The sequence below is a fragment of the Oryzias latipes genome, chromosome 21 (assembly GCF_053564925.1).
Source record: "Oryzias latipes strain Hd-rR chromosome 21, Olatipes_Hd-rR_3.1".
Taxonomy (NCBI): domain Eukaryota; kingdom Metazoa; phylum Chordata; class Actinopteri; order Beloniformes; family Adrianichthyidae; genus Oryzias; species Oryzias latipes.
Window position 1 is genome coordinate 2,904,461 of NC_136257.1, and position 22,554 is coordinate 2,927,014.

General features: G+C 47.2%; 1 protein-coding gene across 1 annotated transcript; it reads right to left on the reverse strand.

Annotated features, from left to right (window-relative positions):
* Positions 1-8,419: 8,419 nt before the first annotated feature.
* On the reverse strand, positions 8,420-9,327 carry LOC101174323 (olfactory receptor 2AT4-like). Its single transcript, XM_004085683.3, has one exon. The coding sequence runs from the start codon at positions 9,272-9,274 to the stop codon at positions 8,420-8,422; it is 855 nt and encodes a 284-aa protein (XP_004085731.3). The 5' UTR covers positions 9,275-9,327.
* Between the last annotated feature and the right edge of the window lie 13,227 nt (positions 9,328-22,554).

The following is a 22,554-nucleotide window of genomic DNA, read 5'->3' on the forward strand; positions in this document are numbered from 1 at the left end:
ACCTGGGTCCGTCTGTCCCCTGCCTCTTCCCTGGTGGGGGGTACGGGCCCCTTTGCAGTGGCGGCCGTGTCCCCGGGGTGCCGGCTTCCTGGGCCCGGCGGTGCTCTCTCCGCACGGTGGGGGGGTTCACATTATATCTGAGCCGGGGGTGTCTGGTCCCTGGGGGGTGGGTTCTGGTCCTTGCTCCTGAGTGCTAGGCCCCGCCAAATTTCCAACTGTGGCCGAGCCTGGTCGGGCCATATTTACAACACCCCTTGTGGGCCCTCTTTTTTTCCCCGGGGTTCCCCCCTCCTGGGCGGGGGCGGCGGGCCCCTGCCTCGCTCCTCCCTGGACCAACCGTGGGCCGGGCGGGTGGCTGCCTGGAGTGCGGAGCGGGTCTCCCTTGGGGGGTCCTGGCTCGTACCTGGGGTTGGGGCGGGGGGATGCCCGGAACTCCTGGGTGGTGGTGGGGTGCTCGTCTGGGGCTGTGGGCGTCCTTCTCCGGTGGGGCCCTGCGTTGGGTTCTCCCGGCGCGGCGGGGGGGCTGCTCTCCTGGTTGGGATGGGGCGGCGCTCTCTTTCCCTCCGTGCGTCCCTGGCCTCTGGCTCTGGGGGCCTTGCGGCGGCCCTGCTGGCCCTGGCCTGGGTGGCGGGCTTGGTCGCCCGGGCGGCGGTTGTTCCCTGCCGGTTCCCGTGTGGCGTTGGGGGGATTCCGGCTGCCGCTGCTGCTGCGGTGGGGGTCTTGGGGTGGGGATGGCTGGGCACTCTCCCTCCTTCTTTTCATGTTCCACCATCCATAAACACTCACCTGAGCACTGGTGTTAGCTCACCTTTGCACTAACAGTTTGCATGATTGAATGACTAAAATATTTCACACTAGTTGGTTTTAAGGCATAAGTATGCGTGTGAACACTATCTGTTTTGTGTACATGTCGACAGGTGGACATTTTTGCAGCTAGCAGGTGTGTTTATAACATTTGAGTGTGTGTGTGGACAGGCTCCGCCCCCTTTTTTTTTTTTTTTTTTCTACATTTGAACCTTACCATAATGATTAACAACCAGTAAACTTGTTGCTTTATGCTGCTTCATGGTCTTATCCCCCTTCCCCTCCTATTATCACCCTCCTACCCCCCCTCTCTCTAACGTCCCTCTCTCTTCTTCCCCTCTTTCCTTTTCCGTCCGGTCCAACACCAAAGATTTTCAGACATGATTGAAATTAATAAAGTTTGGCCTCAATTACAAAAGGGGTTTATTCAGACATACCTTTGGTTTGTCTGAAGATTAATAACCCCTCTTGTTAAAGTAAAATATGTCCAACACAAGAGGCCCTCAGCTCTCATCTGTCTGCCCAGCTGTTGGACAGGACAAGTTAAAAAAAAAAAAAAAAAAAGATTCAGCGATATATATGCTGATCTTTCCGATGGATTGAATAAAGCATCAGTTCAGAGAGAAAGTTCATCTCTTACCGCTTGTTTTTGTCCAAATGATGAAGCAAAAGGTTGTTTTAAAGAAGCTGGCGCAGTGATACAAAACATTTAAGCTAGATGACTGGAAGTTTTTTTTCTGACTGTGCGGTTATCAGGTTTTAACGCACACCCAGCAGCCAATCAGAATCGAGTATTCACCCGGACCATGGTATGAGCACATGTTAAAGCACCAACTATACCTTTATCATTGGAGTTGGTCTTTAAAAAAGGTGATATAACTATGAGCACACACGGACACAGACACAGACACACCCTGCACGGCACAAATTTAATTCCAATAACTGACACAGTATCTCACTAATCACAATTGTGACCTGGCATAAAACACACTTTCACACACATATACCAACAACAATTTTGATTGATTGTTTTAATAGCATATTGACACATGCACAAAACAGAAAAATTAATGTTCCACTGATAGGAGGAAATTATGACACTCGTCTAAAAATATCTAACTTTTAAAAGTTTTAAAATGTAAAAAAAAAAGCTTAAATGGTTAGACTGCAAGTACATCTAATTTGGAAAAAATCAACTTGTCATGTCTTGTCATTCTGATCTTCTGTCCTGAGTTGTGCACTTTTGGTCTATGTCTGTCACCTGTGTTGTCTCGTGTTGCACTTCCTGTTTTATTTTGAAACACTAACTCTCCTCTCGTTTCAGGCCTGTTTCTTCCTGCCCTTGTCTCTTTCCCCTACAGGTGTGACTGTACATGTCTTAAATAGTCCGAGTCTCCCTTTAGTTTTATTTATTTTTTTTGGTTAGGTAGTCCCCACTCTGACCCACACTCCAACACAGTAGGTGGCGGTAATGCACCTTCACTTTGGTGCCTCCCGCCAATAAAACCACAAGAAGAAGAAAAAGAATGTCCTGTGCCAGTTCGTTTGGTTAAATTCATGAGCCATTGCTAAAGCTTCATTCAGAGATTAAAAGCTCTTGAAACTCTGCATCTGAGTCCAACCCTGTGTTCTGTAGTGACAGTACAAACTGGCCAGTATGGACTGTGAGATTGCAGAGAGCAGCAAAGGAACACCCATTTTGCAATACCTGGAATCCCGCCTTTCCCAGCAGGGGGACTTCCAGAAGGCTCTAGTACTCCATATGGTCCAAGTTACAACTTAAATTCAGGACCTCCATTTAGGCCAGCCCAGGACCTCCGCTCCACCGGATCTTTCTTCATCCGTTCCAGCTCCTTTTTCCACCATGACTGTCAGGAGTCTGGAGAATAAGATTGCCCCACCAGAACATTACTCTGGAGAGCCTGGATTGTGTAAGAACTTTCTCACAGACTGCTCGATTCACTTTGAACACTCACCCCATGCCTTTGTGTCTGATAGAGCCAGGATTGCCTTCATGATCTCGCATCTATCAGGGAGGGCTCGTGCATGGGCCATGGCAGAGGGGGTCACAACTCTCCTCTCTGTTCATCCCTCATTGCCTTCCAAGCTGCCCTACAGATCACATTTGATATGGTATCAAACAGTCGGGAGAAAGCGCAAAAACTCACCAACATAAGACAAGGTAAAAGAAAGACAAGGTAAAGAAACGGTGTGTGATTACGCCATCCGTTTCCGCACGTCAGTGGCTGGAACTCCGCAGAGCCCAATGATGTCTTCCTGAAGGGGCTGGCGCCGCGCATCCAGGAGCAGCTCATGCCACTGGTTTACCTCAGGATCTGGACTCCCTCATCGCTCTCGCCATCCATACGGACAACCGGTTGCATGAATCATCTTGCCTGCGGAGCAGCAGATCCACAGGGGAGGGGTCTTCTCACAGAATTAATTTGGCTGGACGGGATTTCCGCCGTTTTTCTCCCAACCTGCATTGCTTTTCCCCCACGAACAGTGGTTAAGGACCCATGCAGGTGGGCCGGGCGGGGGTCTCTGCGGAGGAACAGCAGCGCCACCAGCGGGAAGGTCGGTGCTACTGTGGGGAGCTTAACCATCTTGTCTCCTCCTGCCCTATGAAGAAACCAGCAATGGCAACACCACAGGACTCACAGCATTCATAGACTCAGGTGCAGATGAAACTTTAATGGATTGGGGGTTGGCTGAAAGAATAAGACTGAAATCTCACCTCCTTGAAAAACCCATCCAGGCCAGCAGTCTTGATGGAAGAGGATTGTTCAATATTACACACATTTCTGAACCTCTCCAGTTATCCATAGATGAACATAAGGAAATCACAAGTTTTTACTTATTCAAATGCCCCTCTAAGACTCTGGTGCTGAGTTATCCATGGTTGTGCAAACATTGCCCCCAGGTTGACTGGTCAACTGGAAGAATTCTGGGATGGGGGCCAGAATTGAACAAACACAGTCATCCCCTTCCCACTGGGAAACGACCCTCAAATGTCAGTAAACCTGTCTCTGTTCATCCTGCTTCAAGTTCAGAGACCCCGGACCTAAGTAAAGTGCCTTCCTGTTACCATCTTTTGGAAGAGGTTTACAGTAAGCCCAGGGCTCTGAGTCTTCCACCGCACCGCCCTTATGACTGCGCCACTGACCTGGTTCCAGGTTCCACCATCCCTAAGGGGTGTCTTTACTCCATCTCTGCTTCAGAACGACAGTCGCTGAATGAGTACATAGATGGATCACTGGCAGTGGGCCTCATCCGTCCTTGCTCCTCAGCAGCTGGTGCTGGTTTTTTCTTTGTGGGTGAAAAAGATGGGACCCTCAGGCCTTGCATCGACTACAGTGCTCTCAACAACACTACAATAAAAAACAGATATCCATTGCCTCTTATGACCTCTTTCTTTGACCAGCTCCAGCAGGCCAAGCTGTTTACAAAACTTGACCTTCGTAACGCTTATCACTTGGTTACAATTAGGGAGGGGGATGAGTGGAAGACGGAATTCAATACTCCTAGAGGTCATTATCAATACTTAGTTAGGCCCTCTGGTCTCACCAACGCTCCTGCTGTGTTTCAGGCCATGATTAATGATGTTCTCCGAGACTTCCTGGATCACTTTGTGTATGTCTACCTGGATGACATCCTCATTTATTCCCCTGATTTGGACTCTCATAAATCTCATGTTACCGTGGTCCTTCAGCTTCTTCTGGAGAACAACTTGTATGTGAAAGTGGAGAAAAACAAGTTTCATGTCTCAACAGTCTCCTTTCTGGGATTTGTGGTGTCAGCTGGGAAGGTTGAGATGGACTCTGCCAAGGTCAGTGCTGTGACAGACTGGCCAACACCCATGAGCCGCAAGAAACTTTGGCAATTTCTGGGTTTTGTGAACTTCTATGCACGCTTCATCCGGGGCTTCAGCACCATTGTTGCCCTCTCCATACTCTCACATCTCCTCATGTGAATTTCCAGTGGACATCAGAGGCAGAGATTACCTTCCAGACTCTTAAACAATGCTTCTTATCTGCTCCACTGCTCACCCTGCCTGACTTTTATTTTGTCTGGACACCACTGGAAACACAAATTCATGTGATGGTTTAGAGCAGGGGTGTCAAACTCCAGGCCTTGAGGGCCGACCTTCTGCTGGTTTTTCAGAAATCCTTCCTCATCTGCTGTTGATTACCTGTTTCAGGTGTGTTTAACCAATAAGTAGCTTCAATGGCATGTTGGTTAGAAAACATGTAGGACACTGGCCTTTGAGGCCTGGAGCTTGACACCTGCGGTTTAGAGTTTTTTCAGATCTGCGTAGCAACACTTCCGCCTCCGGCGATCCGGCTGCCGGTCTGACGACAAAGATAGTCTCGGGGTAAGTTTCGATGTGTCCGAAGGAGGTGACTTGGCAGATAGAAAAAGAGGTTAAGCAGGCTAACAGTGGGGTGTGAGTGGCTGAAAAATTTCCTGTTTGTTCCTCAGATGTTGCACTCCAGGGTGATTTACTGGGTCCAAGGGTGATTCACTGGGTCCACGCCTCACTGCTCTCCTGTCATCCGGGAGTCTGGCAGACTATGTACGCCATCTCCCGGTGGTTTTAGTAGCCTTGTAAGGAGCCGGAGGTCCGGGAGTACATTTCTGCATTTTCAGTCTGTCCCAAGAACAAGACATCAAACAGTAACCGCATGGGACTTCTTCAACCACTTCCAATCTCCTCCAGACCTTGGGCTGACATCTATATGGACTTCGTCACAGGCCTCCCAATCTCACAAGGTCACGCGACTGTTTAACTGTCGTAGACAGGTGCTTAAAGATTGTCAGGTTCATTGCCCTGCCAAGACTGCCATCGGCCAAGGGTACTGCTAACATTATAATGAACCAAATAGTTAGATACCATGGCTTCCCTAAAGACAATGTTTCAGACCGGGGCCCTCGGTTTGTGTCCCGGTTTGGAAGGAGATCTGTCGGCTCATTGGTGCTATGATCAGCCTGACCTCTGGGTATCATCCTGAATCCAATGGCCAGACTGAATGCCTCAACCAACAACTGGAAACCGGTCTCCAGTGTTTGGTCTCCCAGAACCCTTCTATCTGGAGTAGGCACCTGGTCTGGATGGAATACGCCCACAACACCTTGCCTACCTGGGCCACAGGCCTTTATACCGTTTAAGAGTGTTTTCGGATATGAACCTCCCATGTTTTCAGATTTGGAGCCAGAGGTATCTGTCCCGTCTGCCCTTGCCCTGGTTCGGCGCTGTCATCGCATCTGGGCAGCCACCCGGCAGGTTCTGGTCCGCGAACAGGACAGGGTCAAGAAGGCTGCAGATCGCAAGAGACGTTCCCGTCTATCGACCCGGGCAGAAGGTCTGGCTCTCAGTCAGGGATTTCAACCTGCACGTTCCTTGTAGAAAACTGGCTCCACGGTTTGTTGGTCCCTTTCCAATATCCAAGGTAATCAGTTCAGCTGTTGTTCGCCTTTGTCTGCCTCGATCCCTCCGGGTGCATCCCACCTTCCATGTCAGCAAGATAAAGCCGGTGGTGGAGAGTCCCCTGGTTCCCACTTCGGTGCCCCCTCCTCCGCCCAGAATGGTGTGGGGGTGGTCCAGTTAATACGTTGCGGAAGAATCCTGTCTGTCCAGAACAGGGGTCGGGGTTGGCAGTTCCTGGTCGACTGGGAGGGGTATGGCCCGGAGGAGCGGCAGTGGGTTCCTTAACAGTTCATTGTGGAACCACCACTTTTGTCCTTAATTGTTCACTTTTGGTCCATATCTGTCATCTGTGTTGTCTCATGTTGCACTTCTTGTTTTATTTTGTAACACTTAGTCTCCTCTCGTTTCAGGTCTGTTTCTTTCTTGCCTTAGTCTGTTACCTACAGGTGTGACTGTGTAATCTTCCCTGGTTGTTTTCCACCTGTTTCCCCTCCATGTTTTAATATGGCAAAGTGGCGTCCGAATGCAAGGACATATCTCTGATTTCCTTTCAGCTCCAACTGTGACACACATGACTCTAGAAGACCACGATTATTGTTAACATGTGTAAAAATAAGTGTTAACATATATAACGAAATTGTAAATATGTATATTTGATATATATATGAAAATCCTTTTGAGATTGTTAAAAATGACTCAGATTTAAATAATACATGTAAATAATTAATTTTTGTTAATGCATTTATTAAACAAATTGAAAAATCAACGATAACGTTACATGTTTTGAACAATGTTTTCAGCTCAAGTAAGCTTAACAGACTCCTGTCACTCTTCCTCCCTTCCGTCTCTTTCCTACTCTCTTCTGGCTCTTTCAACAAAAACCTTTACCCCAATATGACAACGATTAACCGTTTAATGATAAATTAATACAAATCTGATCAAGTGAGATCTTACTCCCATGACCCATCCGGCACGAGCTTGCCTGAAAACAAACAGGCTGTCTTTCTCCACCCGCAGATGGATCAGATTTTCCTCATCCTCATCTGTCCCAACATGTGTAAACACATTTAAAAAATGTGTCAATAACTTATGACTACGGTTAGAACTCACTCCTTTTTGGTGTAATATCTGCAGCGTTTGTTTTTAGCCTTCAACTTCTTAAAATACAAAATTCTTACTTCTAAAGTGTGTATTTCTCCTAAGTCTGTGATCTGACATGGGTAAAAAAAAAACAACTAGTATTAATTCAAACGAAGTAATATTCCGCTCCCATTGAATATGGATGCCTCAGCTTGCTGCTACCCCATACCGCAGTGGGTGTCTGTCTGCCGGCATGACAAGCAAATGAGCTCCGGCTGGCCATGGAGCGAGCTATTCCCAGCCACGGGCGAGCTCCAGCTATGGAGCTCTTTTGCCTGTCATGCCGGCATCCAGACAGCTAGCTGGCCGGCAGACGAACGGCTGTTGGGGTATTGGATGTTGTACTTTAGGAATAACAATATTCAGGACACGCTGAGGTAACTTGTGTTTTATACGCTTTAGCAGTTAGCAGTCACTTTACATCCAAAGGCTACATACTATGTTTCCCATCATGCATTACACATATCTCATAATGCTTCTCGTCCCTGTAACTGTATTGCATTCAAATACAACAGGATAAATTTAAATCAGAATAATAATTCGTGTCAACGAATGAATTATTTTGTGGGAATTAAATATAATTTGTGGGGACAAATCTTTTGTTTACCCATGTCGGATCACGGGCTCCATAATTTTCTTCAGGCATTAAACCAGTAAAATTATATGAAGGGCTAAAAAATATGTTTCCTGTAATTTTGAATATGCTAGAAACAACTTGACGTTACTAAGACAAGTTTAGTTTGTTTCACCTTTGCCCAACTGTTGCTGATGTAGCTTCAGCAACCCTGTGACCCCGAACAGGAATTCAACAAGTTTAGAAAACAGATGGATGGATGGATGGAGTATAGCTTAGCTATTTCTCTTTTAATTTTTTTCAAGCACACATGTCTAAAAATGTCTTTTGCACTAGTCCAAAGTCCAGGGTTATGTCACAAAAGTCCCTTGCTGGAAAAAACAGAAGCTGCATCTCAAGTGCAAATCACTGGTGGTTTGCTGTCATGAACCCCAAAGGCAGTACAGAACAGGACAAAGAAAAGGGTTTTCAAATCACGATGAACTGACACATCTAGTATTGCACAATAGCTTCCTCAAGTGTTTATATATTTCTGTCATTTTCAGACCATAAATTATTGGATTGCAAAGAGGAGTATACATAATCAGTTGCAATGTCATTATAAAGCGAGCAGTTTTTGAAAGGTTTGACTCTACCCGAACTATAGTTACATCATAAATGGCCAAACAAGAATAATTGATCAAAACCAGCAGGTGAGGTAAACAGGTCTGAGCTGCTTTACCTCTAACTTTTCTACTACTTTTATAAACCACTATGAGGATTTTTGTATATGTGAAAATGATGAACAACAAGGGAAGAATAGCAACATTGACCAGAATAATTAAACCAGATATTATCTGTTCGCCTAAACCTGCACAGAAAAGATAATTTATAGAATTGTTGCAGAAAATACCTGTTAATGTAAAGCTGCAAAGCTCTTTCTTTGAATTTCTTATGACAGGAACAACAAGGTGACAAACAGGTACACCCCAGGCCAGTCCCACAAAAACTACTGCCTTGATTTTTTTCATAATTATTGCATATTGCAGAGGTTTACATATGGACACGTATCTGTCATAAGACATGACAGCCAGCAGAAAGAATTCTGAACCACCAAATAAGTAAAAAAACATATTCTGAAGAAGGCAGGCTTGAAAAGAGATGACCTGCTCATTAGATAAAAAGTCTGCCAAAAGTTTGGGGTAGATGTTTGTGCTGAAAAGAACAGAGTTGATCAATAGTGATGCAATGAAAATGTACATAGGCTCATGAAGGTTCTTGTGAATCACAATCAGAGAAATTATTGTACAATTGCTGCAGACAATCAAAATATAAAAAGTTAACATCATAAAGAAATAAAAATACCTGTACTTTTCTATCTCCACTAAACCATCAAGACTTATGTATGTCACATTCATATCAGTACTTAAAAATCTTTTCAAAGAGACAGTTAAGAATGAAGCAAACTATAATGAAGCAAGACATGTAAAAGACCTAAGCCCTAAGCTTTACAAAGAGCTACCTGTGGACTTTGTTGCTTCTTAAACTGCTATTTGTTTATGTCAGAGCAACTATTTAACAGTTCTGTGTTACACTCTAAGGGTCTCATTAACCCTTCTGTGATGGAAATGTCCCAATGTAAACAACATTATCAGAGCACCAGGATGACATGGCGAAAAAAATGCCAGTTTAACAAATGTGTTGGGGATCTTTTCCAGCAGTGGTCCCAAACTATTTTAGGCAATGGACCAGTTTAATGTCTAAGGCTGGAGTGGGGGTCCAACCTGTTTGTGTTTCATCTTCCAGTTTCCTGCTGAAAACCCAAAAAGGTTTAGCTCTTAAAACCTTTTGGGTTTTAAGCAGGAGGTATCAGAAAAGTTACCACAGGGATAACTGGCTTGTGGCGGCCAAGCGTTCATAGCGATGTCGCTTTTTGATCCTTCGATGTCGGCTCTTCCTATCATTGTGAAGCAGAATTCACCAAGCGTTGGATTGTTCACCCACTAATAGGGAACGTGAGCTGGGTTTAGACAAGTGCTTCTCAATTATTTTTTGCCAGGCCCCCCCATAGGAAAAAGAAAATGTTTCGCGCCCCACCTGACCCCCCCCCCCCCCCCCCCATAAGACCCCCCCACAAACACACAGACTCGCGCGGTGACAATATATTAGGTTAGTATCTCTAAAAGTCTACCTAAAATTGTATCTTTTAACATTAACAAAAGAAAAAAGCAATGTAAATCCACTCTCAACAAATATTAACTTTATTTTGCCCCACAGAAACCCTGTTTTAGTCTAAAACAGAAAAGAAGCTTAAAGTCTGTCAGTCCTTATTTTTTTTTTTTACTTGTCCTGTCCAACAGCTGGGCAGGCAGATGAGAACTGAGGGCCTCTTGTGTTGGACATATTTTACTTTAACAAGAGCGGTTGTTAATCTTCAGACAAACCAAAGGTAAGTCTGAATAAACCCCTTTTGTAATTGAGGCCAAACTTTATTAATTTAAATCATATTTGAAAATCTTTGGTGTTGGACCTGACGAAAAAGGAAAGGAGGGAAGAAGAGAGAGGGATGTTAGAGAGAGAGGGGGGGGGGGTTTAGGAGGGTGATAGTAGGAGGGGGGGATAAGACCACGAAGCAGCATGGAACAGCAAGTTTACTGGTTGTTTATCATTACGGTAAGGTTCAAATGTAGTACAAAAAGGGCGGGGCCTGTCCACACACGCACTCAAATGTTATCAATACACCTGTTAGCTGCAAAAATGTCCACATGTCAACATGTACACAAAACAGATAGTGTTCACACACGCATACCTATGCCTTTAAAAAAAACTAGTGTGAAATCTTTCATTAATTCAATCATGCAAACTATTAGTGCAAAGGTGAGCTAACACCTGTGCTCAGGTGAGTGTTTATGTTCTTCTAAAATGGATGGTGGAATGTGAAAAGAAGGAAGGAGAGTGCCGAGCCATCCCCACACCAAGACCCCCGCCGCAGCAGCCGGAACCCCTCAACGCCACATGGCAGCAGGCAGGGAACAACCGCCCCCCGGGCGACCAAATCCTCCACCCAGGCCAGGGCCAGCAGGACTGCCTCGAGGCCCCCACCCCAGGCAGCCACCCGGCCCACGATTGGCCTAGGGAGGAGCAAGGCAGGGGCAAGCCGCCCCCGCCCAGGAGGGGAGCACCCCGGGGGGAAAAAAAGGGGGCCCACAAGGGGAGTTGTAGAAATGGCCCGACCAGGCTCGGCCACAGTTGGAAATTTGGCGAGGCCCAGCGCTCAGGGGCAAGGACCAGAACCCACCGCCCAGGGACACGGACACCCCCGGCTCAGGTGTAATGTGAACCCCCTCCCCGCCCTGAGAGAGCACCGCTGGGCCCAGGAAACCGGCACCCAGGGTACATGGCCGCCGTTGCCAAGGGCCCCGTACCCCCCGCCAGGGAAGGGGTAGGGGACAGATGGTCCTAGGTCCCACCTTCCTTGCAAAAATGTGTGTACGTGTATGTGTATTTGTGACGGTGTGTGTGTGCATGTGTCTGTGTTTATGTTGAAATGTATATTTTGAGGGGGGAGGGGTGTGTGTATTAAGGGGGGTGCAGTTTTAATTGGCGGGTAGGACACTGAGGGGACATCTCCTGGTTACTCACAGTGACGTCCCCTCACCCTCCCCACCGAAAGAGGGGGGGGCCCACTCCATACGGCAACCATGGGAGGGGGACCACTGCCAAGTAGCTTTCCCCCCCCCCCAAGGCGCATCGCAGGCTAGACCCCCCACCCCTTCACCCTAATATAAAGTTATATGAGGAAGGGGGTAAGTTGGGGACAGCTGGTAGACTGTCCCCCAGTGGTCAAACAGCTGTCCCCCCCCCCCCCCCCCCCCCAACATAGGGGCCAGGTCCCCCCAACCCAGGGACCCCATCCCCGGAGGCGCCGACACCCCAGGCCCAGCACCACCCACCCCACACAGAGAGAGAGGAGCCAGAAGGCGCCGCCCCCCGGAGCAAGCCCAGGCCCCCACCCCCAAGCGCCGGCCCTAGAAGAGCTCTGGTCAGGCCTGGACGGGACCGAGGCGGCCAACCGGCCGGGGCAACCGCCAATTGCATCAGCAGAGACTCCAACCCGTCAACCCCCCAAGGTCCCGTACCAATAGTGGGCTCCCCCTCTCCCCCAGAATGCCCCCCCAGGACAGGGCCAACAAGCCCCCCTCCCCAGCCCATCCCAGACCCCGCAGCTGAGCGGATGACACCCAGGGCGACCGGGGGTCCCAAGAGGGTTGTCCCGTCCAGAGCCAGGGAAGGGCTGATCCCAGCCCCAGGTGTAGATGGGCATTCCATCCAGCGCCGCAGAGCCCACACCACCCCTCCCCTTTCGTTCTCACTCGCGCAGCCGCGTGTGACACGGGACAGGAGCAGCTACAGGGACGGGGATTCAAAGGTTTCAGGCTGTTACAAACTGTGATAGAACAGACAATAGGAACCGAAGAGTGGACCAGATTTTTTTCCAAGCACTGAGCCGCTGTCACCGCCGTCCCCACGTTAAATTTGCGCACCGGCCAATAACCCGTATTACCTGTGCCTAAAACCGCCACCACAGCGCGCCCCCCTGGCATCGCTAAAAACAATCATGGGGGGACGCGCCCCACTATTTAAGAAGCACTGGTTTAGACCGTCGTGAGACAGGTTAGTTTTACCCTACTGATGATGTCTTGTTGCTGTCACTTTAACACAATTCATCATGGGAGATGTAGTGATGGCAGACACGCGCTCTTCTCTGAGCTTCATTGTTTTGTTCACTTGTTCCACGGTCTGATACCGGATTATGTGGAAAGCTACACCGCTAAAGACGAGCTTTAGCTGGTATTTTTGTTGGAACTGAGGGACTTTGAGCTAAATTGGAACAAGGAAGTGAACACTTAAACCACTTCTGATTGGTCAGACTGATGACATGTGATTAAGCATCCAATAATAATTGATGGAGATGTCTAAAGGGGTGGGACTTTTCCGAAAACAGAGCTAAAGCTGCGGCTAAATCGTGGTACTGTGGCAAATGATGAGGAGATACGTCTTGACTTCAATACGTGAAGCTTTATTCATTCACATGCCAACAACTGAAATAAATCAGGCAAATCATCTTATATGTAAACACAATCAGACCACGCCCATAGCAACTGCAAAGCCAGTTGGGTGTGAGGCCATAAGGCAAGGGTAACACCACACAGTCCCCCCCCCAAACACCCAGAAAGGAACCCAACCTTCAAAACCAATTCTGCGTGGGCATTGAATGGGTCTGCCAAAATGGCTATGCTGACCCACAGCCTGGTCAGCCAACTGTGGAACGCTGTCTGTAGAACGTGGCAAATCTAGGGGTCTGGAAGGAGGACGTCCCCAGCAAGGAACTTGAGCTGGCTGCACAGCGTCGCCTGTCAACACAAGCACTGGTTTAAGCCGGTCCACTGTTACATAGTCTCTACACCCTCCCATGTCCAGAACAAAACATTTGTCACCCTTCTCTAGGACACGGAACGGACCATCGTAGGGAGGATGAAGGGGGGAGTGGTGGGCGTCATGTCGGACAAAAACAAACTGGGCTGACTGGAGCGACGCAGGTAAAATTGACCGTGGGATACAGTGGTGCACAGGGCCAGGAGCCGACGGTAAACAAGGACCCGGGGCAGTCGAATCTAACAAAAACTGGAATTCAGAGTGGTTGTCCAAACACTAACTCTGCAGAGGACGCGTCTGGGTTGGTCTTAAGAGCTGATCATAGTCCTAGCAGGACCCACAGCAAACAATCAAACCAACAGTCATCTGTGAGCGCTGCGCAGAGGGGAAGCCGTTAGAGAACGGTGGAAACGCTCACACAACCCATTCGCTTGAGGGTGATAAGCCGCAGTACGGTGCACCTGCATCCATAAAGATCGCGCCATTCCCGACCAAAGTTCTGAAATGAACTAGAGGCCCCTGTCTGAAGTAATGTCTGACAGCAGACCAAAACGGGCAACCCAGGCACATATAAAAGCACTGACTACGTCAGCAGATGTAGAGGAGGACAGAGGAACTACCTGCGCCACCTGGTGGTCCGATCCACCATTGTTAACAAATGTGTAAAACCCTTTGAGGGAGGCAGTGGGCCAACCAAGTCCACGTGAACGTGGTTAAAAACGCTTGGCTGGGATCGGTAGGTGTTGTAGGGGGGCTTTTGTGTGCCGGTGAACTTATGCACGTTGACATGCACAACAAGCCGCGGCGCATCCCTTAACGTCCTTACGCAACCCAGGCCACACAAAGCGGGAACTAACCAGCTTTATTGACGCGCATACACCTGGGTGCGAGAGGGAATGGACAGATTCAGAAATGCAGTGCCGCCACCCCGCGGGAACTACCAGCCAAGGCCCTCCTGTGGAAACATCACACAGGAGAGTTAGACCGCAATCTTGCCACACAGCCTCATCAAGTTTGAGGCCCAAACTATCAAAGTGGAGGGCAAGTATGTGTGCATCACCAGGCTGCTCAGTGGTCATGGCAGAAAAATCTGTTTCAAAAAGCACCAGGGAGACGAGAACGCGTGAGAGGCAGTCTGCAAAACTCTGAAATGGCTGCCAGATGGCGCTCTTGGCATGCAGACCAAGGTTCACTCACCTTAGCCATGGCAAACGTCAGTGGTTTGTGATCCACGTAGGCAACGAAAGAACATCCTTCCAGCAAAAAAATCGGAAATGTCGAGTTGCCAAATTGAGAGAAAGCAACTCGCGGTCAAAAACACTACACTTGTGGTCCAGAGTCTGCAACTTGGGGCTAAAAAATGCAAGCGGCTGCCAAGTGTCCGCCACTCGCTGCTCTACCACAGCACCAACTGCTATGTCTGAAGCGTTGGTAGTCAGTGCAATCTCAGTTTTCGGGTCTGGGTGCGCAAGGAGAGCAGCTTTTGCTAAGGCTGACTTAGCTCCGTCAAATGCAGCAACGCGGTCTGGTGTCCAATCCACAGGGTCTGGGGTTTTCGTGCAACGCAAGCCATCATAAAGCGGTTGTAACAGGTGGGCAGCCCGGGGTATGAACCTGTTGTAAAAGTTCACCATCCCCAAGAACTCCTGTAGCGACTTAATCACTGCAGGATAAGGGAAATTTGCCACAGCCTGGACTTTGGTGGGCAGAGGAACAGCACCCTGCGCCGAAATTCGATGAGCCAAAAAATCAATGGCTGACAAAGCATACTGGAATTCAAGCCGTGTGTTTCCAACCGCTGGAAAACCTCCTTAAGGTGCACGAGATGCTCTTCTGGGGAGGGGCTGGCCACCAAAATGCCATCTAAATAAACGAACACGAACTCAAGACTGCTTAGCACCAAATCCATCAACCTTTGATAGGTTTGGGCTGCACCTTTAAGACCGAAAGGCATGCACAGGAACTCAAAGTCCAAACGGAGTGATAACCGCAATCTTAGGCACGTCTTCGGCCCACACCGGAACCTGTTGGTAACCTCTCACCAGGTCCACTTTAGAAACAATTGAGGCGCCACACAAACGAACCGAGAAATCCTGAATGAGGGAAGGGGGTCAAATGTTGTTGCGTCGTTCAGATGGCGAAAATACTCACACGGGCACCAGGAGCCATCTGCCCTGGGCACCATGCGTAGGGGCGACCCCAGGGGCTGGTAGAGCGCCTCACGAGACCCAGACTCTCCAAGGTGGCGAACTCCTCCTTAGCGATGGTGAGTTTTGTTGCATCAAGGCGCCGTGCCCGAGCAAAAACTGGAGGGCCCTTAGTGGGGATGAAATGCTCCACTCCGTGCTCAGCCACAGTGGAGGAAAAGCAGCGGTGGTCAAAGACGGAAACTCACCCAATAAACTCTGAAAAGCGTCATTGCATGACAAACACTGCATGGGCATGACAGGCCAGATTCCCCAGCTGCACATGGAAAGTGGCAAAAGTAATTGGGTCTATTATTATGCGGTTTGCCATGTCCATTAACAAACTACACTGACCAAAAATATAAACGCAACACTTTTGTTATTGCTCCCATTTTTTATGGTATGAACTCAAAGATGTGAAAAATTTTCCACATACACAAAATAACCAGTTCTCTGAAATATTGTTCACAAATCTGTCTAAATCTTTGATAGTGAGAACTTCTCCTTTGCCAAGACAATCCATCCCACCTCACAGGTGTGCCATATCAAGATGGTGATTAGACAGCATGATTATTGCACAGGTGTGCCTTAGACTGGCCACAAGAAAAGGCCACTCTGAAATCTTCCGTTGTATCGCACAGCACAATGCCACAGATGTCGCAAGTTTTGAGGGAGCGTGCAATTGGCATGCTAACAGCAGGAATGTCCACCAGAGCTGTTGCTAGGGAATTGAATGTCCATTTCTCCACTGTAAGCCTTCTCCAAAGGTGTTTTAGAGAATTTGGCTGCACATCCAACCGGCCTCACAACCACAGACCACGTGTAACCACACCAGCCCAAGACCTCCACATCCAGCATGTCCACCTCCAAGATCGTCTGAGACCAGCCACTCGGACAGCTGCTGAAACAATCGGTTTAAATAACCACACAGAATTTCAGCACACACTGTCAGAAACCGTCTCAGGGAAGCTCATCTGCATGCTCGTCTTCCTCATCGAGGTCTCGACCTCAGTCCAGTTCATGGTCGTAACCGACTTGAGTGGGCAAATGCTCACATGCAATGGCGTCTGGCACTGTTCTCTTCACGGATGACTCCTGGTTTACACTGTTCAGGGCAGATGGCAAACAGCGTGTGTGACGTTGTGTGGGTGACCGGTGTTCTGTTGTCAATGTTGTGCATGGAGTAGCCCATGGTGGTGGTGGGGTTATGGTATGGGCAGGCATCTGTTATGGGCGAAGAACACAGGTGCATTTCATTGATGGCATTTTGAATGCACAGAGATACCGTGACGAGATCCTGGGGCCCATTGTTGTGCCGTACATCCAACAACATCACCTCATGTTGCAGCATGATAATGCACGGCCCCATGTTGCAAGGATCTGTACACAATTCTTGGAAGCTGAAAACATCCCAGTTCTTGCATGGCCAGCATACTCACCGGACATGTCCCCCATTGAGCATGTTTGGGATGCTCTGTATCGGCGTATACGACAGCGTGTTCCAGTTCCTGCCAATATCCAGCAACTTCGCACAGCCATTGAAGAAGAGTGGACCAACATTCCACAGGCCACAATAGACAACCTGATCAACTCTATGCCAAGGAGATGTGTCGCACTTCATGAAGCAAATGGTGGTCACACCAGATACTGACTGGTTGTCTGAGTCCCCTGACCCCCTCAATAAAACAGAACTGAAGATTTCAGAGTGGCCTTTTCTTGTGGCCGGTCTAAGGCACACCTGTGCAATAATCATGCTGTCTAATCAGCATCTTGATATGGCACACCTGTGAGGTGGGATGGATTGTCTTAGCAAAGGAGAAGTGCTCACTATTACAGATTTAGATAGATTTGTGAACAATATTTCAGAGAACTGGTTATTTTGTGTATGTGGAAAATGTTTCACATCTTTGAGTTCATACCATAAAAAATGGGAGCAATAACAAAAGTGTTGCGTTTATATTTTTGGTCAGTGTATGTGCACACACAAAATCTGCATTGATAATGGGAACACAAACAGAGGCAACAACAAATTCCCAACTGAACTTACGTCCATGAAAACAAACAATTGTCCGTGTAGTCCCACCGGTGGTTTTGATTAAAACCACTGGTGGACGTCTCCGAGCCGGAGGAGGAACTAAACTCTTCTGGGAGCCAGAGTTCACCAAGAAGTGACGTCTGGAGCAAGAGTCCGTAACAAACTGCAGCTCTCCACGTTCGCCAGCACTCACAGCTGCTACTAAGTGCCGGCTGCTGCATTTCCCATTATTAGGCACACCTGTCCAACTGCTCGTCGAATCAATTTTCCAATCAGCCAATCACATGGCAGCAACTCAATGCATTTAGGCATGTAGACATGGTCCAGGCGATCTGCTGCAGTTTAAACCGAACATTAAAATGGGGAACAAAGGTGATTGAAATAACTTTGGCTCCAACAACCACTCTGAACGTGGGTTCAGACAGGCTGAGGATTTCAGAAACTGCAGATCTGCTGAGATTTTCACCCACAACCGTCTCTATGTTGTGGGTGAGAATGGTCCAAAAAAGGCAAAATTTCCAGTGAGCGGCAGGTCTGTGGGTGGAAATATCTGGTTGATGCCAGAGGTCCGAGGAGAACGGCCAGACTGGTTCCAGCTGATAAAAACACAACAGGAACTCAAAGAACCACTGGTTCCGATCCGAGGTCTGCAGAAGAGCATCTCTGAAAGAACAACACGTCCAACCTGGAGGCATATGGACTACAGCAGCCGAAGACCACACCAGGTACCACTGCTGTCAGCTTAGAACAGGAAACTGAGGCTACAATTGAAACTGAAAAAGGAAAAAAAAAAAAAGTAGTTTGTCTGATGAGTCTTCATTTCTGCTGCCACATTTGGATGATAGGGTCAGAATTTGGGGTCAACAACATAAAAGCATAGATCCATCCTGCCGTGTATCAATAGTTCAGGCGGCTGGTGGGGAAGTAATGGTGTGGGTAATATTTTCCGGACACACTGTTTGGGGCCTTTGGGGTCTTAGTATTAATCGAGCATGGTTCCAATGCCACAACCTACCTGAGTATTGTTGCTGACCATGTCCATCCCTTTCTGACCACAGTGGACCATCTTCTGTTGCCTACTTTCAGCAGGATTCAAAGTCCTTAGGAAAGAGGCCTCAACAGCTCTCTTGTTATTTGGTAATCTTGCTGGATTTTCTACCAAGAGATAACTTGCATGCCATTGTGGCTTGTTGCAGTGAAAGAACATTTTGGGATAATTTCCCTATGACCGAAAAACAAGCTGTGGTCCCTAAGTCTTACTTCACCCTCTAAAAAACAATAGGACTGCCTGTTTATGTAATTGTTACTCTTGACAGCTACATGTTAGCAAACTACTGTTTGTTACCATGAATAAAAACAGAAATATCAAGTTAGCTATAATGCCTTTTTTTTTTTTCTTTCAAAAGATGAAATACATTTTTTACTTCTGCCAAAGGGTCATGAGTTTTTCTTCAAATTAGACAGCATGTGCAAAACAGGATCATCTGGCTCAATAGGGAACAATTTCTTGTTGACATGCTCCTTATATCTAACGGCAGGAGATCTCATAGGCTTAGAGCTGTGGGCTGTCGGATCTTCTTTGAGAGCAAGATGACAACCACTCACCATTAAGAAAAATAAAAATCTGTCGCTGGCATGAAATCTTGAAGATTCTGTCGATGCCTCCCCATCGCTCAGTGGCTGTTCTATTTGTGACTGTAGCATAAACGTACAGATCTTGCAGATTATGGAAGCAAACTAGAAACCTGGCCAGTCAACAATTGCACTAACATAACTGAAAACCTTCTGGCATAACAGAATCATCTCACTAACATCAAAAATCAGTCTCTTGTCCTTTTAATATTGGTAAATGCTGCATACTTGTATAGCACTTTTCTACGTTCCTTGAAGGCCCAAAGCTCTTTACAGTCTCAGTCCTGTTTACACACTGATGGCAATTCCGCTGCCAAACACTAGCCCAACCTACAATCACTAGAGGCAAATGTGGCCCTCAGTGTCTTTCCCAAGGACATTTTGACTCCTAGGCGAGAATCGAACCAACTCTTCAACCAGATCTTCTTCTGAACAGAAGTCAAAATTCTTGTATTCTTAAATTGAATTCCCATATATTCTTGTATTGCTTTATGCTTGTGAATGCTACAGCATTGTATGATCCTGTGCTGTTGCAGTAAGGGGTAGGGGGAGAACATGATTGATACAATCAAAGTTGCCTCTGTATTAGAGTTGATTTTAATGCTGGTCAATCCATACCACTCTTCATGTGCAAACCTGACATCAGCTTGAGTTTGGCATGACAAAAAATAACTAAATTCTCGAACCAGTCCGAATTGTCTGCATTTAACTGCCAAATATTCTAAATCAGGGTAGCAAAATCACCCAAATTATTATGTTGCTTTACACCACCAGTTGTGGATATGAATTGCCAGAACTGCACCTTTGGTCTTTCTTAGCATTGTGGTGAAATTTATGATGCAGCTATAACTTTTATGCAACAAAATTTTCATACAGATTGCCTCCATTTTAGATCTGGCATTACCAAGTGTCATGATTTGAAACTGTTGTCTTGTTTTGGTCCTTGTTCTGTCTTGTTTCTGTTTCCTGTTTTATTTTGAAAGTCTCCTGTCTTGTCTGTTTTCTTGAGTTTTACTTCCTTTGGTCCCCATCTGCCCTGATCGGGTTCACCTGTGTCTTGTCTGCCCTGTCTGTATATAAGTCTTGTCTCTGCCTTCCTCCTGTGTTGGTCCATTAGTTACCCCTGTTATGGTGTTCATGCCTTGTTCCTTGTCCCTCGCCATGCCACAGTAAGTTTTAGTTTTGTTTTGTCATCCTGCTCTGCAGCGCTTTTTGTTTCTATTAAACCCCTTGCCCTTGAACCGTGTGCCTCCGACTCTGCATTTGGGTCCAACTGGCTGTCGAGCCACCCCACTGCCGTGACACCAAGAAGACTAAGTAGAACAGGTCTATCCGGTATCTCCTCTAGCATTACACAGAATCCACTCTGCTTTCCCCACTTCTCCTTGAACTATTTCCTTGGCCACGCAGGAACAAAAACAAAAGTCTCTGTGGTCTTTTGTAATTCAGGAGAAATAAAATATGGTAGCCTATTGGTTCACCTTGATTTTGCAGTACCTCCCAGTCCTACTTCTATTGGTAATCATTTATTTTATTGCCATCAAACTTTGGAAGTGGTGGTGCTTCAGTTTGATGAATTAAACTTTGAGATAAAACCTGGGCTTGCTCTTTTTTCAGTCTGCTTACATGCTGCTTTCCCAAACACTAGCCTTGGCAAAGAGAATTCAAGGTCACACACTGTGCTTCAGGTTCTAAATCTGCACTTCAAATCTTTATTTGCCTTAAAGACCTTTTCAGCCTCCAAAGTAAATTTAGAAAGTTTTGTCTGAAATGTTCATTTTGAAATTTTTAAGACTGTTACTGCGTTTGTATGACAAGAAAATAATCTTTTTGTGGTTGTCAAGCTTCAATTGCTGTGTGGTTCTTGGCTCAGCCATTTAAGCGAGCTTGACTGGGCTAGCATTGGAACGAAGCTAGCCTGGTCTGGGTTAGCTTTGGAACTGAGGAAAGTTGGCCTCGGCTAGCTTTGGATCTGAGAGAGCCTGGCCTGGGCTGTCTCTGAAAATGAGCAAGGTTGGCCAGGGCTGGCTTTGGAACTGAGCAAGTTTTACATGAACTGATTTCTGTTCACTGGTTTCTGGTGTTTCTGAGCGAGCCTGGTTCACTTTCAAGTCTGTCTTCCTCTGCACACCGACTGACTTAAAAGACTTCTAATTTTTTCGTTTTAGCTCTGAAGGAATTCACTTTAGGCTAATAATCTGTATCCAATTTTATTGTATTTTCATTCCAGCATTTTAGATTGGAGAAAAATCCCTAAAGAAACACATCACCAATTAGACACCACTTCAAAATGTTGTAAACAATTAGAACTGACATTGTTAAACTGAAAAATGTATACAACCCTGTATATAACCCTTATGCCATCCTGTGGGGTCCAGATGACCCGACCCTTACATTGACGTGTTCTCCGCACCATGAAACCATGATAAAGGTGGATAATGATAATAATAATAATGGATTGGATTTATCTGCGCTTTTCAAGTCACTCAAAGCGCTTACATTGTGTCCATTATTCATTCCTCATTCATACTTGGTCATGGTAAGGTACGGTTGTAGCCACAGCTGCCCTGGGGCAGACTGACAGAGGTGTGGCTGCCCGTTCGCGCCTAAGGCCCCCTCTGACCAACACCGGGGCATTCATGCACATTCACACACCAGTGGGACCACACTGGTGGCAAGGAGGGTGAAGTGTCTTGCCCAAGGACACAACGATAGTTGACTGGGGGGGAACGGGGATCCAACCGCCGACCATTAGACGACCCACTCAACCGCCTGAGCCACTGCCGCCCGATAAAGGTGGAATGATTTCCTGTAATCCATGGACACCAGTGAAGATCAAAAATCATTGAAGAAAAAAGGTTCAGAGCACTGTCTAGTGGGTCTTGATGACCCAACTCCCAATGTTAAAGTGCCTAGGATAGCACAAGGGTTAAATGCATCTAGAATTATATCTGTACATTCATTCATTCATTCATTTTCTATACCGTTTTTCCCTTTCGGGGTCACAGGGCTGCCGGAGCCTATTCTGGCCACTTGTGGGCCAAGGCAGGGTATGCCCTGGACAGGTCGCCAGTCTGTCGCAGGGTAGAATATCCACAATCACACATCCATTCACTCTCACAGTCATACCTATGGTCAATTCAGAGTTGCCAATTAACCTATGAAGCATGTTTTTGGACGCTGGGAGGAAGCCGGAGATCCCGGAGAGAACATGCAAACTCCACAAAGAAAGGTCCCCCATTGATGTTGTTTTTCATGTCCCCAAGCCGAGACTTGAACCAGGGGCATTCTTGCTGTGAGGCAAGAGTGCTAACCACTGCGCCACCGTGTAGCCCCTGTA